This window comes from Mycteria americana, chromosome 14 (assembly GCF_035582795.1).
Source record: "Mycteria americana isolate JAX WOST 10 ecotype Jacksonville Zoo and Gardens chromosome 14, USCA_MyAme_1.0, whole genome shotgun sequence".
In the NCBI taxonomy this organism is placed as follows: Eukaryota; Metazoa; Chordata; class Aves; order Ciconiiformes; family Ciconiidae; genus Mycteria; species Mycteria americana.
Window position 1 is genome coordinate 12,768,885 of NC_134378.1, and position 19,257 is coordinate 12,788,141.

Sequence of the window (19,257 nt, forward strand, 5' to 3'; positions counted from 1 at the left end):
ATGTGAACATGATGACAACATTTATGTCACAACTGTATGCATTTAATAAGCATCTCATTTGAATTATTAGTTAATGTACAGATCCCCCACAAGTATTTTTATGTTATAAACCCCATAATTTATCTAAGTACAAGCTGCAAGTTCGTAAATACAGCATTAAGAAGGTAGCCATTGCATAGCTGGTTTAACAAAATATCCTTTGTGAGTAAGATATATAGGCTTATTTGGAGAGGATTTAGCTACTGGGAGGAGGTCTTCTCCCAGTAAGTTACATGCTTCTTAGCTGCAGCAGACAGGGAATATAATTTCTTAGTTTGTCCTTCTTGTCAGTAGAAATCCGTCTGAGCTGACTGCTGTCTGACTCAAGTATCTCCTCAGCCCGTTGTTCACCAGAGGCAGATTTATAAAACGTCCTTACAGGAATGAGGCTGGAAGTGACATTTTGATTGAAAGGAGAGCTGGATTAACAACTGGTATGCCAGTACACTTACTAAAGAGGAGACAGTGAAACTATATGGCCTGAGAAGACTTGTAAGCGATCTTTTGCTTCGCTCGGTGCGTGGTGAGTAGGAGCCGCGATTGCCTGGCAGAGCCTTTGCCTGCTGGACAAGGCGGGCAGCGACACGGGGCCGTTGCTGACGTACCGACGCGCAGGCCAGTACTGCACTGGAAAAGCCAGAATAATGCAGCAAGGATGCAGTGTCTGCAGCAAGGTAATGCTGAAGGTTGGAGCGGTTGTGTGCAGAAGCCTTTTCCATCTACTGTATCTTCTTTTATGACCAGGGTCAGGCATAACAGTCTGTCGAGGTAATGCTCTGAGGGCTGCTTTTTGTACGTGCGGATGGTCTGTTGCATCTTTGTGCGCGTACATACACACGAAAACTGCAGAAAATGTAAACTGAGAAAGGCGTGATTAACCGTGCCCTTATCAAGAGCACTTGCTGACTGTTTACTGCTGACTGACTCTGCAGATTAAATTTGCAAGAACAGCAATAAGGAGTATGATGGGAGGAAACTTAACCTGAAAGAAACTCAGCAGCCGACACTTTGGATGTTTGAATTACATCTGAATCAAGCTCTTGATTAAATCTTAGCCATGTCAAAAGCTCAAAGCAGCAATTTTAATTTATGTGGCTTTTTCCCCCCCTCATACTGCTAAATTATCTATTGCAATGTGCAGCGCATCCATGTCACTACATTAAATTTGTACACAAAGAAGAGGGGAGATTAGGCAATAACGCCACAGGACAAACAGTATGTAGCCGGGCATATCTTCTTGGCTTTGTTCCCTGTTGTTTTTTTAAAAAGTGTTTCCAAATCTGAAAAAACTGATTCCAGACATGCTTATTTGAAGGATATAAAAGTCATACTAGCACCAAGACTATCTGAATTCTGTGCCGTACCTGAATAGATAACTAGTCCCATCTTAAAAACAGAAGTGCTATAAACAATAAAAAGGCCACAGGCAAAGGTTTTAGTGCTTCGTTCCCATTAGCATCCTTTTTTCCCAAGTATTTTAGACTAACATAGTTAGAGAATTCCTCTGACGCTCCAGCACACCGAATCAGAGGTGCCTGATATGACGTGGGTCGCTTGTCTGGGCTGTCGGGACTGGATCCGTCCGTGGGCCGTTCGCCAACGTACAGCAGGCTGCGGTCTTTCGTGTCTTGCTCCGTTTTGAAAAGTTCGTACTCCGTGTGGGGCAGCTTGATGCCCAAAGCCAAACATCCATTTGTGGGTGTTATATCCTGCTCCACCCCAGCACTCCAGGAGCTTGTCAGCCCACAGCTTCCAGGTTCTGAGGAGTTCAGCATCATCACTGTCACCTGGTCCATGGGTGTCACCCGAGCCTGTGTGACTTTAAAAGCCAGCTCTGTCCCACCTCTCACTTTGGAGGAGGGGATGCCTTGGGTGTAATGCCCAGATGCGTAGATGGTGAAAGTTGGCTGTTTGCAGAGTGGGTCAGAGTAGTGATAGTAATAACCTTCCCAGGTGTGGTTGTTACCGTGGAATATGAAGTACCTGGTAAGGAAAAGCACCGCAGGTCGGACCTCACAGCGGGTGCTCACCCAGCTGCCGCTGAGCTGCATTGGTAGCTGAGCTCTGACGGGTAGTATGGGTGGGTGGTGTTCGTCAGCTCTGTATATAATCCCACAGGCCGGGCAAGGATGCACGTGGTGCTGCAGAAGACAAAAAATAACGTCTTTGTGAACTGACAGGCGAAAAACCCTTTCAGAATGTTTTAAAAGCTGAAACTCCCCTCTCCTGCACCAGGGTGTTCAACTGCAACGAATTTGGCCCAAGACATTCAAGCAGATTAAGTGAGATAAAGCGCTGCCCTGGCTCTTTGCTATTCTGGTACGAGGGAAGGACGGAGAGGTCTGTGCCCTGAGGCTGTGCTCTGCCCTGTGCCAGGGCCGCTAAGGATAGACAGACTGCAGGAAGGAGGACAGACAGGGCAAGGGCAGAGCTGCTGTAAGGGCAGGAACGCTCCCTCGGGCCATCCAGGTTGCTCCCCCACAAGTTTTCCGCTGCCAGCTGCTGCGCGTACCCACGGGCGAGGATGAGGGTGCTGGGAGATGTCAGCTGCACCACCGCATTTCTGCACCGGTTCAGAAAAAAACGATGCAGTCTTTTTAGGCAATCAAAAAGGCTGTGAACCCTTACCACGGGGAGGCTTCTGTACTACACCACCCCGACGGCAGCCTCCCCAGGAGAGCCGAAAGCACGGCACGGTCTGCTTCCCCCGTCCTGCGGCGCCGGGCAGAGCCCCTGCCCACGCTCCCGCGGCCGCGCTTGCGGGTCGGGTGCGGGCGGCAGGCGAGGCGGGTCGGGAGGGAGGCAGGGGGTTCGCAAAGCAGCCGGAACGGGCACCGCACGGAGACAGGGAAGAAAAGGACCTACTGCGGAACGGGGACCTGGCCCTCGCTTGTCTGCCTGGGCTTTGTGCAGAGCTCCGAGTCAAACCAGTCCTGCAGCCGATCCGGTGCCAGGAGGTTTTTTGGTGCAGCTTGGAACTTTTTCTTATACTTCATATATCACAGCTGATTTATTTTTAAATAACCAGGGTTTGAACATTGTATCATTTTCCAGAACACAAGCTAATCTTTACTGAACTGTCGTAGGCAACGAGGTTAAATAACTCAGTAGTTAACTGTAGGGTGGGTAATTTACATGCAAGTTGATTGGAGTCTACTGTAATTTAGTCATTTTCAGCTTGCTTTACTGCTACTGTCACGTTAATGAGTGCTGACAGTACACAGTACATTATGGCTAAATAATCCCAGAAGTTGGCAAATATATATGCTCTCCTTAGACAGGAAATTCTTTGATAATGAAAGGTAATTTGGGGAGAATGGGTTTCTTTAAAACAGATATAAATTTAAGGGAAAAAGAGTGATATTTTCATAAAGAGGGTTCAAAAATAATTCCTAACATAGCTGTGTAACCCTCACTAGCATAAGCAAATGGATGTTAGTGCAGGGGAAAAAAAAAAAAGAAAAACCCTGTGCTCAATAAAATTATCACTATAGACATGGAGCCAAAAATCTTACTTGCTTAAACCAGTCGTGTGAAGTTATTTCTAATGTATGGCAGCTTCTAATTATCGCCAAGTGGTGACATCATGTGCTGGTCCATCGGAGAGCTGTTAGCTGATTAATTACAGCGCTACATTCAGAGAGTGAATTTCGGTATCTTTAGGTTTGGTTTTAAATTAACTTTTAAAAGTGTTTATGTTTACCATCTGGTTTTGCTCATATATATGGTTTTGGCCCAAGATAACACAAGTTTAACCAATTTGAGAATGTTACTTTCGAGGGGGAGACGGGTGTTGCTCTGTTTCTCAGAGTTCAGCTGTAGTAGTTTGGGGTGTGGGGAAATGTTGCCCCCAAAATAATATTTTTTCAGTTAATTCAATTCTATCTGGTAAAGTTCAGGGAGGTTTTTTCACCCCATCTGACTGCTCAATCACTTCTGAATTGACTAGCTGTGATTCAGATAGAAATGTGCTTTCCTGGAAATTAACAAACCTGCTGCAAAATAAAATAAATAAATAAATAAAAATAAGATAAAATAAAATAAAACGCAACCAAGTCTCCTGCCCAGTTTTATTTACGTCAAAGTGAAAGTTTGATTTCTGTGTAATAACATAATTGTATTCAGGGCAACTTCCTCTGCTAATGGCATTACACCGAGGAGTAATGATTTAATAGCAGATGTTGCTTCCTCGCTCCTCTCTCAACCTGGAGGACACAACAAAGAGCAAAAGAGAGGGGAGGAAGACAAACGGCAGAGCAGGCAGCCTCTAATGATGTGCAGCCCAAAGCTTTCACTGACTTTGGTGCAGGAAAGTAGGAAACCGCATTTCCTAGGAAAGCACAGAGCCAAAGAAAAGCCGTTAACTCCAGGCCTGTGCCAACGCAGGCTGGGTTCTGATGTTGGTTTTGCTGAGCTTTCACCCACCCCAGTCCCGCTCTCTCAGTAAGGGAGAGAGCGAGCCCCACGTGCCGCGGAGCACCCAGGCAGCGCCCTGGGAACCCACACCTCCAGCCCCGCACCTCCTCATCCTTAGGGCAGAAGGGGGCTAAGCGCAGGCAGGTGGTATTTATCAGTAAGGAAATAACACATGCTTGGCAAAGCCCATGATGAGGGGACTGTGTAAAGCCATTGTCCTTACCACAGCGCTCTGCATAGGTCGCTGGTAACCGGTCGGTCGGTAGTGGAGCCTCTCGACCCACTCCGTGTGAATGTCCCCCAGGTACAGCTCTTCCACCAGCCGGCTCCCGCTCTGCTGCGGCTGCAGCAAGGGCTGGTAATGCTTCTCCACCCGCACCAGGCTCAGCTCGTGCATGGCGAAGCCCAAGGCGGCGGTGCAGTCGCGCTCGGTCTTGGCGCTCAGCAGTTCGTAGAGGGCTCCGGGAGCCCAGGTGCGCCCCGGGGGCAGGAACCCCCTGCAGCCCTCGCCGGAGGTCTGGTTGATCCAGGCGGCCACCTCCCGCATGGCTTTCTGGCTGTGGAAAACGATGCCGACTTTGTGGAGGTGGTAGTCGGCCTCGGTGGCCCCGCGGGTGATCCAGGAGGCCTGGCGCAGACGGAGCTTGCCCTTGATGACCAGCGAGTAGGAGGGGTCGTGGCAGGAGGGGTCCCAGTAGTAGAACTGGTAAGCCTTGAAGAGGCGGTTGGCGTAGAAGAGGTAGGATCGGGTGAGGAACTCGGGTCCCGGCCGCACCTCGCACCTGGGGAGGAAGGCTGTCCTGAGCCGCCCACAGCACATGGCTGGGGGGTGCACAGGGTGAAACCCCTCCCCAGGGACACCCGGGGTGCGGGAGGAGAGGGGCGAGCATGGGTGGGAGCAGCATGGTGGGCAGGAGCCTCCCACACCCGGTGGCCACCCTTGGGTGATTTTAAGATCTGGGCATCTGCTACGAAAACGTGACGGTGCCAGACAGCGGATCTGGCACTTTGTGCCGCATCCCGGGAAGAGTGCCGGGGACAGGGGGGGATCAGGGGGCTCTGCCCATTTGAGCCGGGTGTGCTCATCAGCTGCACCCCAATGGGGGGGAGAGGCGAGAGGCTCTAAGGCTGCTCGGGGGGAGCAGGGGGGACCTCAGGCCTCCCTCCAGCCGGGGGTGGGTGCCTGGGGAGGGGAGAGAGGAGGACAGGCCTTCTTTTTGCCGCTCAGCTATTCGCGTTCTCCGTGCCGCCAAGTCCAGCCCGGCAGCGCCGGGGGCGGGGGGGGCAGGAGCAGCGCTCGCCGGGGCTTTGGGGTGCGTTCCCGGGGCGGGGGTGCCTTACCCGGTGGAGACCCAGCGGCCCTCCAGGCGGGGCGGCAGCCGCGCCGCGATCCTGGCGCCGTCCTGCAGGTGGCGGAGCTGCTGCCGGCACCGCGGCTCCCAGCGCAGCGGCGGCTCCGCGGCCGCGCAGGCTGCGCGGGGGGGAGAGAAGGAGAGGGAAGGAGAGGGAAGGAGAGAGGGCGGGGGGGGCGGCCGTCAGCACCGCGGGGCAGCGCGGAGGCTGCGCCCGCTCCGCCCCCCTCCGCAGGCAGCGGGTTCCTCCGCGCTGCGGGGCTCCGCCCGGCAGCCCCGGAGCTGCGCTCCCGCGGGGCAGCGGCCCTGCGCGGCCCGGGGGCTCGGCGGCGGGGCCGGGGCCGGGGCCGGGGCAGTCCCGCTGCGGGCTCTTCTGGGGCCGGCACCGAGTGTTGAGGGCTACGCGCCCGAGCAAATGCGCGGGGCTGTGCCTGCGGAGGGCTGCGGTGCCAGGCGGGGAGGGCTGCGGAGGTCTGCCGGGTAGCTACAGGCTCAGCTCGGATCCTACCAAGTGCTCGGCACTTGCGTTTCTTGACTGCTTCACTGACACGGAAAACATTTCAAATGCCATTGCCCCGAGAAACTGCATTATGCCCCTTTGGCTGCATTAACCAGAAGAGCTAGTTAAGAGAATGAAACCCCCAAATGGGTTCGCTAAGCAGCGAGCTCTTAGTTAAGGATACAGAGTTTCTATTTTACTGTTTTCCAACTCGAGTCTCATCTGAATCCAACTATTTTTTTGATTAAATCTTCAAATAAAACCGAGTGCTCTTTGTTCATGTTCTCGCTTTCTCAAGCTATTGTTGAAGCAGTAACTGAAACAGGGAATTACAGCATGGGAACATTAGACTCGCCCGTCGCCCGCCATAAGGACAGTAATTCTGTCACTTACCTCATTTCCCATAACAACGGATGTTATTGGCTTAGGGAATGTGTGAACACTCAGCTAAATCCTGAAGACCTTTGCATGCACGCATATATATGTACGTATATTCCTGTATGTTATTCACTCTTTACTTAAGCAAACTTCTGTTGCACTCATCGCGAGTTTGCTTCAGTAAGGAACATGGGATTTGCCTCTATAACACCACAAAATGAGTTCTCAGTGAAGCTCCTCCTGAAACCCCACTGATTTTCTGCTATCGTACAACTGTCCTGTCTGGCAGAGCCTGGTCCCTCAGCCTGGTGGTGTTCAGCCCAGCCCAGGGCTGCCTGGGGTTTATGAGCCCGGCCGGGGTTCGCTCGCTCTAGCTGTACTTTGCAATTTGCCTAGTAGTGTGCTGGAAATTTTCAAGCCAACTTTTATTCACTACGTACCAATGGTCAGGACACAGGTTGCTTTCCAGCCTGCCTATCAGCTGGAAAGAAAGATCTAACATATACATATTACCTTCCTACAGGGTGAGGATGCTAAACATTTGCACGCCCTGTGCCTCAGTCAAGGAGATCAAGATACAGAGTCACACAACTGCTCCTTGTAGTCCCTGTGTGCCACATACATACTTCTATATAACCTGAACCATCCTGTGGTCTTTACAGGGAGATTTGCCTAAACCAGACCCTACGCTGGGAAGAGAAACCCAAACCATCTGCCTGCGTGTGAGAGAAGTGACGACTGAGATCGTGAAGGGCCCAAGCCCGGCTCGGAGAGTGCAGTCATCTTCCTAACAAGAAGTGTTTGCAGATGAAGCTAGCACATATGGATCTGCCGCAAACCATGGGCAAGACTACGAGCTGCTGAGCAATGTCAGCAAAATTCCCTGGCTCACAAGCTCAGGACATAACACCAACATAAACACTGAGGGTGAGATTCACAGCTGGGGTCTACCAGGGAGACTCCCCCGATTCCCACAGCCAATTTATTCCAAGACAGGAGCCTCGCATCCCTGGCATCAACACATCCTACACACACAGAGGGTTAAATCCCTCTTACAAATCTTCAGCATCCAAGTTTGCCACAAATACAAGCCCTAGACCAAGTCAAATGGGAACTTGGTAATTAAACGTCTGCTGTGCGAGTCAGAGGCTGCTGAACATGTGGCAGAGCAGAGAGATTTCCACTCAAATAGTATTTTATTACTAATCCAGTAATATATAACTTAAGACTTACGTTTGATGGACAAATTCAGCCACTTCACTATGGCACTGCCATTTGCAAAGGTTTTACACATCACAGGAACAGGGTCCTTGAAATGTATTTGTGTAGATTTAAGCACGCAAACCCTGAAACTACCGCAAAGGGAATAAACACATGGTAAGTGAAGCCCCCAGCGAAGCAGGAGAGCAATAACAGAAGCAGCCTACCTACCTAAAGGCCAGTGAAACCGGCCTTGGATTTTCTGTTACCTCACTATGTACTGGAGTGCATAAACTAGCTGGAAAGACGCATTATTAGTGTTAAGGGCTCTTTTTGGAGCAGACTCACAATTGTACTGTTTTTATTATCTTTAAGGGCTGGATGTGGAGAGCAGGGGTAGCCAGCCCCTTCACAATTGCTTGCACTAGTGCTTCCTAAAAAACGGTTCCTGTGAGTCCTCATATGAAAAGGGGAAAATACGGGATGACAAACCCCATTGCTACTAGTTAAACCTTTAATTTGGCAGCTGCAGCGTCCATGCAGGCTGCCCCATGGGTGCCCAGTTAGCAGAGCCCATTAGGAGTTGGGGCTCTGTGTCCTCATCCCGGTTCTGCCATGACTTTGCTCTGTGGCCTTGGGCAAATTTACTCCTGTGTGCTCCGTACTCCCATGTCTTTTTTTACTCACTTGCAAAACACGCCAGGTTTCATCTGACTGACCTATCAAGAGGCCTAATTACTGGCAAAGCTTTTGGAGAGCCTTCAGGACAAGCATAGTCCAAACTGCATTACACTTAAAACAAACATGAAGTCATTATCCTAGAGAATACGGTAAACTAAAAAATAACTGTATTTTTATTAGATGTAATAGACTGTAAGGGTCAAATTTGTTCTTGCTCATAACCACAGGAAGACTCTAGAGGTGTCGGTGTAGTCTATAGCTATACCAAAATAACAGCACAGAATATAGCCCAATTCTCAACTTGCTAACTGCGCTCTGTGTGTGTTTATTGCAGCAGAAGCTTCAATATTTGACTAAACCCTTATTGCTACTTTTGGCAGAAACACTAAAAGTCTACATTGTTTGAGAGCACAGACACTTTGGCAACGCAATCACTACATTTTGACACATTCAATAGAAAAGGGAATTTTTATAATCAGGATCAAACTCTATGGGAAAAAAAAAAAAAAAAAAGAAAAAAGCCCCCAGAATGTAAATATTTGACATGATGGGAATTCCTAGGGATTTTGTCTTACTTAACTGTACACAAGACTTAAAGCTGGATGCATCCTCAAACCAAAAGCTACTGGCTTGTGTCCAAATTTTGTGGCTGCTTTTCTCTCTCAAATACTCCAGCCCAGCCCCACCAGATCCAAACATCCTTTCAAGCTGGAAAAGTTCAGATCCAGTCCTAAAATCTGTACTTAGGGCACATCTCTATTCCAAGAGCAACATAAAGTGGCTGTCACTCATATGTCACTCTGTTAGCCTCTGGTGAAGCACATCAGAGAACCTCCTCTCTCCATCTTAAGAGAGACACAAATTAACTGCTTTATAGAGTTCTTGGGCAGGAGGAAGAATTATTTACAATTCATCTTCAAGACAAAAATACTCATTCATAGGAAAATCTAAAAAAATCCCCAACTATGATCTCTTCCACTCACTCGTTATCCCGTCTGTCTGTATCGATTAACCACAAGCGTTTCCAGAGAGCTCCTCAGTACAGCAGCTAGACAAAACAGTATCTTTTTCCAGCTTTCCGGTGCGTGCTGCATCCAAAGCACTGGCCCAAAGTCTCCAAGTAATGGGGCTGCACAAGTGCTCAGGCAATTAGGAATGCCAGTATCCGGGAATGGTGGCTGATCACTGGCATCAACAGAAACTGGATCAAGCCTTGAGACGACAGCAGTAGCAAATACTGACCAACTATTCCATACGCTTATTTGTATAAGTGACTTTCAGAAAACTCAGACCCACAGCATCAAATGATAGAAAGGCAGAACTGGAAATTCTTTGCGAAGTAAATTGTTGGTAAAATTAAGACAAAAGATTCCTAGGCAATGGCCAAGCCTGAAAATGAGAGCCTGCCAGTGGGGTTGTGCTACATAACTGCTGTACGCTCCATATTCAGACTCACTTCTCACTTTTAAAGGAAAAAAATACCAACCAGGAGAGAAATACTGTAGTATGCCTTGCTGGAAACAAATCTTGTTTGTGTTCCTCCAAGCAGATTGACTTCGGAAAAAAGCAAAGTTGAGTCACACATCTGTTTCTTTATAAATGGAGGAGAAAATGCATACATTACAGTTTGCACCAAATTAGTTACTGTAGATCAACTCTTCTCCAGAGCTAGATTGCTTAATCTGTTACATGTTATTGCCTCCTATGGCCAGAATTTATTATTCCCATTTATAATTCTAATGTTTCAGTTAGTCACCCATTCACGGGGATAAGATCAGTGCCTGAAGTCATGGAGCATTACACATTTCTTCATTTAGAGATGACATAAAACCTTTGATATTTTCTGAGGAATGTTCAGACTGGAATGAAATGGGTGATAAGAAACATATCAATATATTCTGCATAAACGAATTACACTTATCCACACAGACTTCATTAACAGAGCAAAATAGTGTTTCTTTAGCACTTTTCTCTCCTGGATTTTGGGTTAGCCACTAAAGGAATAAGCATTCTTTTAAAAGCAAAGAAAATGTTTGTATTTAGCAAATCAATTTTTCTTGCATTGAGTTGTGTGGAGGTTAAGTTAGTGGTGCTTTTAATTCACTCAGAACAAGGCATTCCCAAGAGGACAATTCTGTGGGAAGAGATACATTTTTATATTATAATATTATAAAGTTATAAAACTTAAATATAACCCACTGGGGCTGGAAAACTGTATCACAGCAGAACTTTGCCTTTGGCCTATCTGCAAACTGAACCCAGTTCAGGACAGGACTTAAGCACATGCTTAAGTCTAATTGGTTTCAGTGAAACTTAAGCATGTGCCTGAAATTAAGCCAGTGCATGAGCATTTTTCCCGATTCGTAATGCCTCCCTGAATTGAAGCCAGATTGTGGTCAAGTGGTTGAGGGAGGATGCCAGCGCTTTCACTGGAGTACTGTTTGGCTTCTGGAAAAGTATTTCTATTATTCATCCCTTCTCTTATTTGTCTGTAAAACGGGTATAACTACATATAGCTGTTTCACCAGTCTGATGCTCAGTTCATGCTATTTGTAAAATGCTTTGAATTCACTAGATGTTTCTCAGTTGTTCTTTCAAGGATGGCACAATAAATGTATTACGTTAGCTATCATTGTAGAGCATCACCTTGAGTTTCCTGTGCATAATACAGCATAATCATATATGAAATTCTGCAGATCCTAAGAGGGAACTCAGCCGACTCAAAATTCCCAAGCAGCTCAGGATTTTAGAGAAATTTTCAAAACATACTTCGCCACATACTTTCAATACATTGGCAAACAGGTTCAGACACCGTATTCTATGGCTTTTAGCCTAGCTTTATTCTGAGGCTGTGATCATTGCCTAATTTGTCTCATGTCCACAATTAAAATAGCGAAGCACTTGTGGTGAGTTGACTGGAGGTTTTTAAGGCACTAGAGAAGTAAATATTTTGCTCTTGGAATCATGGAATCATTTATTTCTCCTGTAAGTGTCATGTCTGGCAATAGATGACAAGACAGATGGGATTTGTGGTAGGGAAGGGAAGAAGGGAAAAGGTATTTTCTCGGGCACCTCAAAGATCTTCTTCAGTATAAACTATATTTAAATAAATTGGCTTCTTAAAATAGCCCTCTCTAGCCATTTACCTGAAAGAAGACAACCAGGCCCAATACTGTAAATGGGATTGTGGGGCTTGAGCCCAGTTTCATTGGAGTCCATAAACAAGAAAGATCCCATGACCATACCAACACAGCATCAGCACCTTATTCAGAAAATGCCCATCCCCATAAACTGGCAGTTAACACTCCATCTGGAGAACGAAGGGATACAAAGAAGAAACGGGATGTTCTCAAATGGAGTGAACTAAGCAAGACATGTAAGAGTTGGCATAGAGGACCTGTGATGACAAATAAAAGCACTAGAGGTGGATGTGAGTACATCTTCCCAAGAGAGCTCCTACAGTTAATCAAAACGCTACGCTTTTCAATTACACAACGGAGCTTTACTCACCACATACTTGCTGTCCTGCAGACACAGGACCCATTTCACTTCGTGTTTCTCCCTCCCACCTCCCAGAGGGTATTGCACAGGCTCAGAAAGAGGAGTCATATGCTTTTTCCACAGCTAAATTGGTCAATGTCAAAAGATTTACTGGAGAACAGCTGAGCAATTCCATATGGCCCGACGGCCCCAGTTGGCCCAACCATTGTGGTCAGCTCAGCGGTAACCGGCCCTTAGCTCAGAGCCCTGTCCTGCTGCCAGCCCCGCACCGGGCAGCCCAGCCGGGGGGTCCAGGAGAGCGGACAAGAGTGCCGAGAACAGGGTCTTGCTGTGAGCCAAAATCAGAGAAATCACAAGGCTCCCCTGCAACAATTCACTACCTCCACACGAACCTACAGGACAGAGTCCGGAGGGAGAGGGATGGTTAATCAGGAGAGGTAAGAACTAATGGGATAATTGCTACATGCCTTCTTATTTTTGGCATCAGCAAGCACTGAAAAAAGCAAATGGGTTCAGGCTACACTAACACACCATGACCTGTGTTAAACTCTGATCAGTACTGCCACACAAGTTCGGCACAGAGAAATATATAACCAAAAAGCAAAAGAAACCGAAGTAAAGAAGGGCGATGCTAGAGGTTTTTTCCTTGAACACTGGTGAAAGTTTAAATTTTATTTTGGTGAGATAGGTGAGAGCATAGTGAGATGATCTGTAATCCCCTGGGTACCTTGACAGTGAGAGATTGGTGAGAACACATTGGGGAAAGCATTTATTTTCAAGAACAAAAGCAAACCAACTCAGTCCAAGGCTGAACAATACCCTGGGGGTACAATCGTGACTCAGTTAAATTCTAACTGGAATTCATATTCTTACCAAATGGGACATAATACATCTATCTTCCTTAATTTAGATGAGCTGGAAACTCATTAGAAAATACAGCACATGGTTTTAAAATTAATGGCGCACCATCATTTTGAATGTATAGAGCACCCATGCAGTTTTGGCAATTCCCTCGAACCCCTGCACAGCACTTTATTAGTGGCTATTGTGGCCATTTTTAATAGTGATGGCTAAGCATATTTCTTCCTGGAGTGCTTTGAAGAGCAGAACCGGTAATCAGGCCATGGCTTGGCTATAAAATGCCAACCTCATTTCGAACGTCTAAATCACTCACACGGACCATGAGCGCAGAGAGGACCACCCACCACATAATATTAACATAAATATAGCGATTACCCAAAGCAAAATGAGCAACTGGAACTGGTGGGAGTTGAGAACAGAACAACAAAAAACGATTAGGGGGTGGGAGGGATTGAGTTACGAAGCAAGATTAAAAGAACAGAGTACATGTAGCCTGGCTGAGTGACAGTTGGGGCAAGATGGACATGATAACAGCCTATAAATATTCACAAAGCATAAACACCAAGGAAGGGAAGGAATTCCTTGCAGTGAATAAAGAGGTTCTGTTGGGAGTGAACGAAGAGAGGAAAAAATGTGTTTTGTGTAGCAGGGTGAACTTCTTGAGGCACAATCTAGTAGGCAGCGCAAGTTCACTTGCTTGGCAGGATTTTGAGGGATTGAACAAAGCATTAGTACAGCAGGGAATAACCCGGTCTTGGCAGGAGTTGGTGGGATACTCTGAGTGGCCTTTCAGTCTCCCACTGCCACGGAGCCGTACCAGCTCCCTGCTCCCACGGGAGACAACTGCTCTCCTGTGTAAGCTCATTGTTCACCGTCCTGCTCATCGAAATCACTGCCTGGCCTCCATGGGACTAAAAATATGGGCCAGATGCACAAAGACATTTAGGTGCGTAAAGACATAAGTGACTGCAATAGGTACTAAACTGCTGGTGATGGCTGGGAATCCCAGTAGGTCCCTGCAATGTCAAGTACTCACTGCTGAAAATCTAAGTCCAGGAAATTAGACTGTAAACCCACTAAAGCAAGAACGATCCTTTTGTTCTCTCCTTACTTAGCACCTAACACAACAGGATTCTTGGCACTCCTGCAAGGATACTGTTCATAGTAATAAAAATACGACCTAATAGGATCTAATAGTCTGAGGCTACTTGATTCCTGAGAAGCCAAGGATGAGAAGGGCATTCAAAAGCAGTCATAGCAGAAGGTATCCTCAGAAAAAAAGTTCTGCAGAAAGGTGGTAAATTGATACATAGCCCACACCAGAAATACACACACATGTTTAACTTAGAATCACAAGTGACCACAGAAAAAGGTTACTTGTTCAGCTGAAGCACAGAATTAAAGTTACTTCTAACATGTGTTTTGGGGTCTGGGTGTGGTTTCTAGATAGCCTGAAATTTCAGTCTACTGTTTTGCCTGTCAACATTAGCCAAGTTTTGATGTGTTCCAGTTCTCTTAAACACTGCCGACAGATGCTAAAATCAAAGCTGACATTCAACCTACGTGCTGCATAATCTAATAACGGGACTCGCGCTACTCAAAACTAACAAAACTCAGGAGCTTTTCTGCAGCAAAACTTTGCTGTCATTTATATTTTCATCCGTCTCTTCCAGGGAGTCTAACTGGGAAAAACGATTTTTTCTCTGAAAAAGCTTCTCTGAAAAGCTTTAAAAATAACATGTCGTTGTGTTTTTGTATCAACAGGGGAGAAGAGACACTTAAAAGCCATATGCTGCCAGCGTCCAGCACTCGTGGATTTGGTAAGAGTGTGAACAAGGTGAATCCAATTGTCTCAGTGGGGAGCTTGGTGTATACATTGATCTCAGAATACAGGGTGAAAGTCCGCTTCCAAGGATCTCTGTTTTTGACAAGAGGTCAAAGCCAAAACGTGTGACATTTTGGCCTTCTGTCAAGGCCAAAGCGTCACATGTTTGTCAGTGTTTCTTACTAACCCAGTAGAAACCATAGGGGACTTTTTCAGTGATCAATTGGTGGGATACACTCAAGTTTAAAGCATTATTTTAAAAACTAAACGCAAGGAAATCTCTTCAAACACTCAGTGGTGAGACTTCTCCTGTTGATTTATGTACCATCACACCAGTTGTAAGTCAAGAGCTGTTGTTGCACTGATCCAAATGTCTACCTAACAGTGCCACAGGAGCTGAGCTTCATTGCAGCACTCTCAGTTTCAGCTGAATTCACACTGTGTTGATGTAATAAGCTATTCACTGAAAATGAGAAAACATCAGTATGAAAGACATGATTATCACACCATCACCCTGCTAAAACTCAAAAATAATGATGGATTTCAGCCCTCTTAACACTCTGGAGCTTTGGCATTTCAAATAGACATCAGAGTTTCTTTCCTAATGCACAGAAACAGAACTTCCTAATTTTGCATTTTAGAGCATGAGATCCTTTAGCTCCTCAAAGAAAAAAAAAGACAGATTGCAGATTACTAACCCCTCAGATCTTGTACAATTTAAACTAGGTAGAGAAGGAGCTGTTCTATGAATCATATTTTCAGTTTCTGGCAGCACTCTTAGCCTACAGAAGAAGGGTTACACATTAAAATTCTCACATTCTCACTGCCAGTTTCTTGGTATTATTATATCTGAGATGCACCATCTTAAAATCATGAAGTTAGGAATTCTCCTTTTTCATAGCTTTATCTTCCTTGGCAAATAAATAAGAAAACCAAAGGAATTGCGTAACAGCATTGTATAGGTGCTTCCTAATTTTGAGGTTGATTTTAGCAGTGATTGTATCTCATGCATGAAAGCGTTGTCTTTATAGATGACATATGCTATGTTGTGGGGAAACACAGGATCCCATTGAAAGCAAAATCTCTTTCCAAACTTTGTTCTGCCAGATGCAGCCTCCCCTAGCACTGGATTCCAGCTTTGGTTTTCTTCATAGCAATTTCTGGCTTTTGAAAATCTCCTTACTCAACAATTTGTGCTTGTGGGGAAAATATAGAAACCACACGATATTTTTTTCACTTGTGCTTTTTTTACATCTCAGCCCTGTTTTTATCTATATCCATATACTTTGAAACATGGCTAACCTATAATTATGGAAAGAACAAATAGAGTCATATCACACGATCCAGCATAATGTATTAGTTGTTGATTTTTTGGCCAGCTTGAGAAATGAAGAATAAAACCCACCAACTTGGTAAAAATAAATTATCTAAGTAAACATTGCCCAAACACATATTTGAACCAAAGACAATTAAGTTAATTTAATAGTAAGTACATATATATGCATATGTAAATACACACGGACATACCTATATTGAATGTACTACTATCATTTATAGGATTCTCTTCCTAATCTCATAATTGAATGCAACTGCTGATCTTATCTTACCCCAACACTGTAATTTTCAAACTTAAAAATAAACACTGAAAGCAAGAATAGATCTTTTATGTTAAAGCCATGTAGGAGAAGCTACACATGAAAAATATCAGCGTGGTGTTATTGGAATGTAAAAACTTTAATGAAAGCTTAGGTAACATTCAGCAAGCCTCTGGGGACATTTCCAGGAATGAGTGATTCTTTGCTGGAGGAGAGTCCAAAGTCAGATTCAGTTACCTAACTAAAGTGCTTTTTCAACTAATTATGCACTGGTGTCTTGCTCATGCTGATGTTCAGTTTTATGCAAAATACAGAATGCCAGTCTTGCTCACAGTGAAGTCACTGGCAAACCTGGCTTTGATTTTAATGAGTTCTGGATCTGACTTAGCTATTTAAATCATGTTTCAAGGTCCAGCTTCTGTTCTTACTGAAATCAATGGAAATTCTCTCACTGAGATCAGATGGAAGAAGCACAGGGTATAAATTAGATTGGCCTAAAATAAATTGTATGAAGATTTAAGAAAGAAGTATTCTAATTAGACTTAAGTGAGTAATCTTACATAATGCAGTGTAACAGATCTCTGAGCAGAGCAACTTGAGCTAATAAAATATAGAGAGAAGGAAAATATGTATTTCTTAACCTGTTAAGTCTTATCTTTGGGGAACAACATATAACAAGGACCCCACATAAGGAGAACAGAAAAGTAACCCTATAGAAGTACCTTACTTAGGGATTTCTTTCTGCAGTCTGGTCCTTTACGCTTAATGCAAATAATGTCCAATAGCTGTCACTACACGATTCTTTTGCAATGATCACTAAACTAAGCCCTGAGCTGGAGAGGCGAGTCAGTGTGATATTTTGCTGCCCCAAACCTCAGATGAGTAAACGAAGTGGTAGAAAGGAAACTAGCAGCAGGAAGCCCAGGTGTCTGGGTTTCCAGTGTCCAGACTGCACGGGGGCCTCAGGGGCACCCTCCCACCCTTCCTTTCACCTGCCCCTTCTGTTCAGGGGTGCAGAGGCTCAACCAAGGGTCTCACTTGCATTTCCTAGGAAAATACTCTGTCCAAGGATGGAGGAGCCTCCCTCAGGCTCTGCTCCTTGTCGTAAACAGAAATCATTTTGCCTTTTTTCACAGCACAGTTGTCTTTGTTCTCCCATATGGTCTTTTAAGCCAGAACCTTTTCTTCTGAAACTGCTCCAAGAACTGTGGGGTTGAAAGATGCCTTTCTGAAAGGGAGCTGCAAAGATGCAGCTTGCGCTGCTCTGAGGGTCTGCCGGCGCAGCTGGGGCTCGGTGGCATGTCCCTGGAGCAGGAGACTACATGTGAAGTTGTCCCTCGGTGGGGCAGGTGCTGGACCCTCCCAGGGATAATTCCCAATTCCCAGGGAAACACCAGAGAATCACCTCTGAGCCCTTCCTGGACCTAAACTCAGCTCAAGCACTCACCGTACTCTGTGCTCCGGACAGGAGCAAGCTGCAATGGCACAGGGGAAGCCCGAGAAGGTTTCTGGGGAGGGGGAGAGCAACCCCCACCACTCTGGGAGCCTCGGGTGGGAGGCAGAGGCTGAGCCCCAGGCCAGCACCAGCCTGGGCAGCTCAGCAGCGGACCTCCAGCCCTTCTGGCATCTCCACACGCCGTTCAGATGGGGGGGACGGGAAAGGCTTCAGGGAAGCCCCTCGGCGGGGTGGCTGTCCCCCCTCCCCGGCCCCACAGCTCGGCAGCATCCCCGGGGCTCCGGGCTCCCTCCGGGGCTCTCCTCGCCCGTCCCCTCCCCAGGCAAACGGCGGTGGATGGTGCAGGGCGGAGCGGAGCACGCCCGGGGACGCTGCCCCGGCTCCTCCGCGGGCGCTCCGGCCGGACAGCGCGGGTGCGCACGGCGGAGAAACCCCCCCCCGGGCCTGGCGGGCATCCGAGGGGGGAGCCGGGGATGCAGGGCTCCCGCCGGAGCCCTGGGGAGCCGGGGAGCAGGCTCCGGGGGAGCCGGGGAGCAGGGAGCGAGCGAGGGCAGAGCCGGGCAGGGAGCGAGCGAGCGGAGCTCCGGGCGCCGGGTGCCTCCCGCCCCGCCGCCGGCACGGCCCGGGGCGGCAGGGGCACCCCGGGGGACCCCCGTCCCAGCGCCGGCCCCACGGAGACCCGCCTTGCAACTTCCTCGCGCCCTCCTTGCAATCTGCTCGCACCCTCTTCGCACGCTCCTTGCAGCCCTCTTGCACCCTCCTTGCCATTTCGTTGCGCTCTCCTCGCACCCTCCTTGCACACTTCTTGCACACTCTTGCTATTTCCTTGCACTCTCCATACAATCCCCTCGCACCCTAATTCCTTGCAGCCTCCTAGCGATCCCCTGCCCCCTCCCGCCCCATCGCAGCGCCCGGGGGGAGAGGGAGGTGGCAGGGAGCCCCCCGAAGGGACGACCCCGACTCCGGCACCCGCTCCCCCTCCCCTCCACCCGCCCCAGCGTGGCAGCGACCGCCGGTGCCACCTACCTACGAGCAGCCCGGCGAGCCACCAGCACCGGACCATGGTGGCCGCTCTGTTTCCTCGCCGAGCGGCGGCAGGAGAGGCGCGATCGCCGCCGGTGCCCGCGGAGCTCAGCGGGGCGCGGCGCCCGGCGGCGCAGCCATGGGCCGCGTCCGGCGCTCCGGTGCCCGCGGCGGCGGGACCCCGGCTTCAGCCCGCCGGCGGGAGGCTGAGCGCGGCGGGGCAGGCTGCGGAGCAGTCGTCCTGCTCAGCCCCAAGCCTTGCGAAGGGAGCAAAAAATAAAAAATATATATATTTTAAAATAAAGCACCGCGACCCACCCCGCCGTCGCTGTGGAGCGCGTCCCCCCGACTGCTGATAGCTTTAATGGAGCTTGGCAGCCACAGGTTCAAGTTGCCAGAAGAGGTGGAGACTCCGCCGCCTGCGCCCCACA

General features: G+C 47.8%; 1 protein-coding gene across 1 annotated transcript; it reads right to left on the bottom strand.

The window, feature by feature from the left end:
• Window positions 1-20: 20 nt before the first annotated feature.
• Window positions 21-19,257, bottom strand: APCDD1L (APC down-regulated 1 like). The gene is made up of 4 exons (XM_075517236.1): window positions 18,830-19,257; window positions 5,797-5,926; window positions 4,679-5,237; window positions 21-2,180 (listed from the first exon to the last, which is right to left on the bottom strand). The coding sequence occupies exons 1-4, from the start codon at window positions 18,864-18,866 to the stop codon at window positions 1,416-1,418; spliced, it is 1,491 nt and encodes a 496-aa protein (XP_075373351.1). The 5' UTR covers window positions 18,867-19,257; the 3' UTR covers window positions 21-1,415.

Bases quoted from the DNA above. Each gene is read 5' to 3' on its own strand.
- APCDD1L (XM_075517236.1), bottom strand. From the start codon at position 18,866: ATGGTCCGGTGCTGGTGGCTCGCCGGGCTGCTCGTAG. The intron at 5,927-18,829 runs GTAGGTGGCACC...CCCCCCGCGCAG, and splicing joins GCTCGCCGGGCTGCTCGTAG to CCTGCGCGGCCGCGGAGCCG. The intron at 2,181-4,678 runs GTAAGGACAATG...TGTCTTCTGCAG, and splicing joins GACCTATGCAGAGCGCTGTG to CACCACGTGCATCCTTGCCC.